This window comes from Tupaia chinensis, unplaced genomic scaffold (assembly GCF_000334495.1).
Source record: "Tupaia chinensis unplaced genomic scaffold, TupChi_1.0 Scaffold143642_1, whole genome shotgun sequence".
NCBI lineage: Eukaryota > Metazoa > Chordata > Mammalia > Scandentia > Tupaiidae > Tupaia > Tupaia belangeri.
Window position 1 is genome coordinate 481434 of NW_006203490.1, and position 2374 is coordinate 483807.

A 2374-nucleotide genomic window follows, 5' to 3' on the forward strand; every position below is an offset into this window, starting at 1 on the left:
CGCCTGCCGGGCTCGGGGGCGGGGCGCGGGTTCCCGGGGCAGAGCACGGTCGCCGCCCTCACCTGCGCCGGCCGCGAGCGAGGCCACCTCGTAATGGACTCTGTGGTTTTTTTGCAGGCACCGACCGTCACGAGCTCACTTCCTGGAAGAGCTTCCCGTCTATTTTCAAATTCTTTACCGAAGCCTCTGAGGCAAAGACCAGCTCCCTCAAGCCGGCTCTGACGCGGCGCTCCCACCGAATAAAGCACGACGAGCTGTAAGAGGAGCGCGAGCCGGGGAGGGGCGGCCAGGACCCGCGCGAGCCGGAGCCGCCCGCCTGCGAACCGCTCGGCTCCCAGCCCCTCATTAGATTGTTTTCCTCCTAGAGCACAGGGTCGTGATATATACATCTAAATAGCGTTTTGCATTATTTCTAGATGAGTGCAACTGTCAAAGCAATATGGGTTCACTGGCCGTGCTTCCTGCGGGCTGAGCCCGGCTTCGCGCTGCCCGTCAGCGCGCAGATTAAGGCTGACAGCGCCCTGCCCCGCGCGGCCGGCGCGGCTCTAATTGCCCTGACGGAGCCCGCGCCCGCTGCGGACGAGCGGCGTCTGCGCGGTCCTACCTCCCGCCGCCGCTACCGCCCGCCGCAGCCCTGCGCCGCCGCTCCCCTCCTCCCGCGGGTCCGTTTCTCCCCTCCGTGCAGGAGCGATTTTTATTCTCGACTTCAAACTTCTTTTTAAGTAGGATTTTTCCCGAGAGCGCCTTTTGCCTCCCTCTGTCTTTCTCTTTCTTTTTTTAGGAAGTCCCCTCCCCACCATTCCCCCACCCCACGCCAAAAACAAAAAAAAATGTAAATTCAGAACATGAATGCCATGGTGTGCTGTGTAGTTTTGGGAGTGCAAATTGTTCCCTCTATAACAATCTATTTTCATTCCAAGACCAGAGAAAAACTTCACCCAAAAAATCTGTAAAGTACTGAATCTGCATTACTGCTGAAAATCCTTGTCTGTTGAATGTGAGATTTTACACAAATCTTTCATTTCAGAAGAGACTTTTTAAACCAAAAGAAGAGGAACAGATCTTTTAAGCATAGGTGTGAAAGGTCTCATTTTCAATGGAATTGCCAACTTGTTCAGTAGAATTGACCTTACTTTTTAAACTATGTAGTGTGTGTTGAGTGACATCTTCATAAGGTAACAAACTTTTGTTTTTTAAATCTTACCGTAGGGAAGCCTCTTGTTAGCTTTCCTGGAGCTAGGCCCTTTTAGGGATAGTAATTTTTTTATTGTCCTCAGGAAAATGAACCTGTGTACACCAACCTTTTCCCTCTGAAAGGCTAAATGGAGCTAAAATTAATCTTTTAGTTTTGTGTTCCAATGGGAAGAGAGAGACTTGGTATGAAAGATTTTCTTCTCTCAGTCCAATGGTGTAACTCACTTCTGTAAGGTTTTGCCCTACAGTTTCAACAATTACATGTTTTAATCCAGCTAAGATCTGGCCAACACTGTGAAATACAAGAGAGAAGGTTTTGCTGACTTTTGAATTAAAATATTAAATTTTAGCATTATCAATTTTTAATTACTTGAATTTAATTACCGAGTGAAGATTGTTTCTAGTAGATGAGGATCTGAATTTAATATTTTTCATCCTTTTTTAGTGTGTATGCAACAATTAATATGCCTGCCTTATTTGAGGACGTGATAAAATGTACCCAAAATGACTTAGAACTGTCTGAGAAAAATGACTTAAAACCAACCACCTCATGGATAAATGTTTTTATATTATGAACCAATTTCAGCAAGTTTTCGAACTAATAATATCTCATGCTGTGTTTGTCATACAAGTACATTCATTAGTTCCATAGTTTTGGTGATGGTAAATTAAAGTTATCTTTTTTCAATGGTCATGTCTGCATATCTTTTGTTATGTGATTTAAGCAGAAGTAATACAAGAGGAAAAATCAAAATGGCATTTCATCCACCCCCTGGATGGCTTAAAATGTGTTATCCTAACAATGTCAAGCACATTGGTCTGTGATAGTGACCCTTTTTACTCAATCTTTCCTGTTTTAGAAGTAATGGTGAACTGTGTAAAAGAAAAGAAAAGGTATCTCCCAGTGAGAGGATTTGAGGATTGATGTGGATTGAATATATTTTTCAAAGTGTTATAAATTGTGTGTTTTCCGTATATGAAAATGATCACAAGAAACTAATTTTATAACATATTTTTAAAAAACCAACACTGTGCAACACTAAATTTATGAAGCTTCTACAGTTGAATTAGAGCAAAGTAAATACGCTCAGCTTATAAACCAAATCACTCCTATTCCTTCTCTCCAATTTTCTCACCTCTTTTTTAAAATGTAGTAACTAGAGTAAATCACTGTTTAATT

General features: G+C 43.2%; 1 protein-coding gene across 2 annotated transcripts in view; it reads left to right on the forward strand.

The window, feature by feature from the left end:
* The window catches only part of ARB2A (ARB2 cotranscriptional regulator A), a 473507-nt gene extending 471625 nt beyond the window's left edge, over positions 1 to 1882 (forward strand). For both annotated transcript variants that reach the window (XM_006164516.3, XM_027766702.1), the window contains one exon: positions 118 to 1882. In XM_006164516.3, the coding sequence (XP_006164578.1) occupies positions 118 to 260 (143 nt within the window). In that variant the 3' untranslated portion in view covers positions 261 to 1882. The remainder of the gene's footprint in view (positions 1 to 117) is intronic.
* Positions 1883 to 2374: the final 492 nt, after the last annotated feature.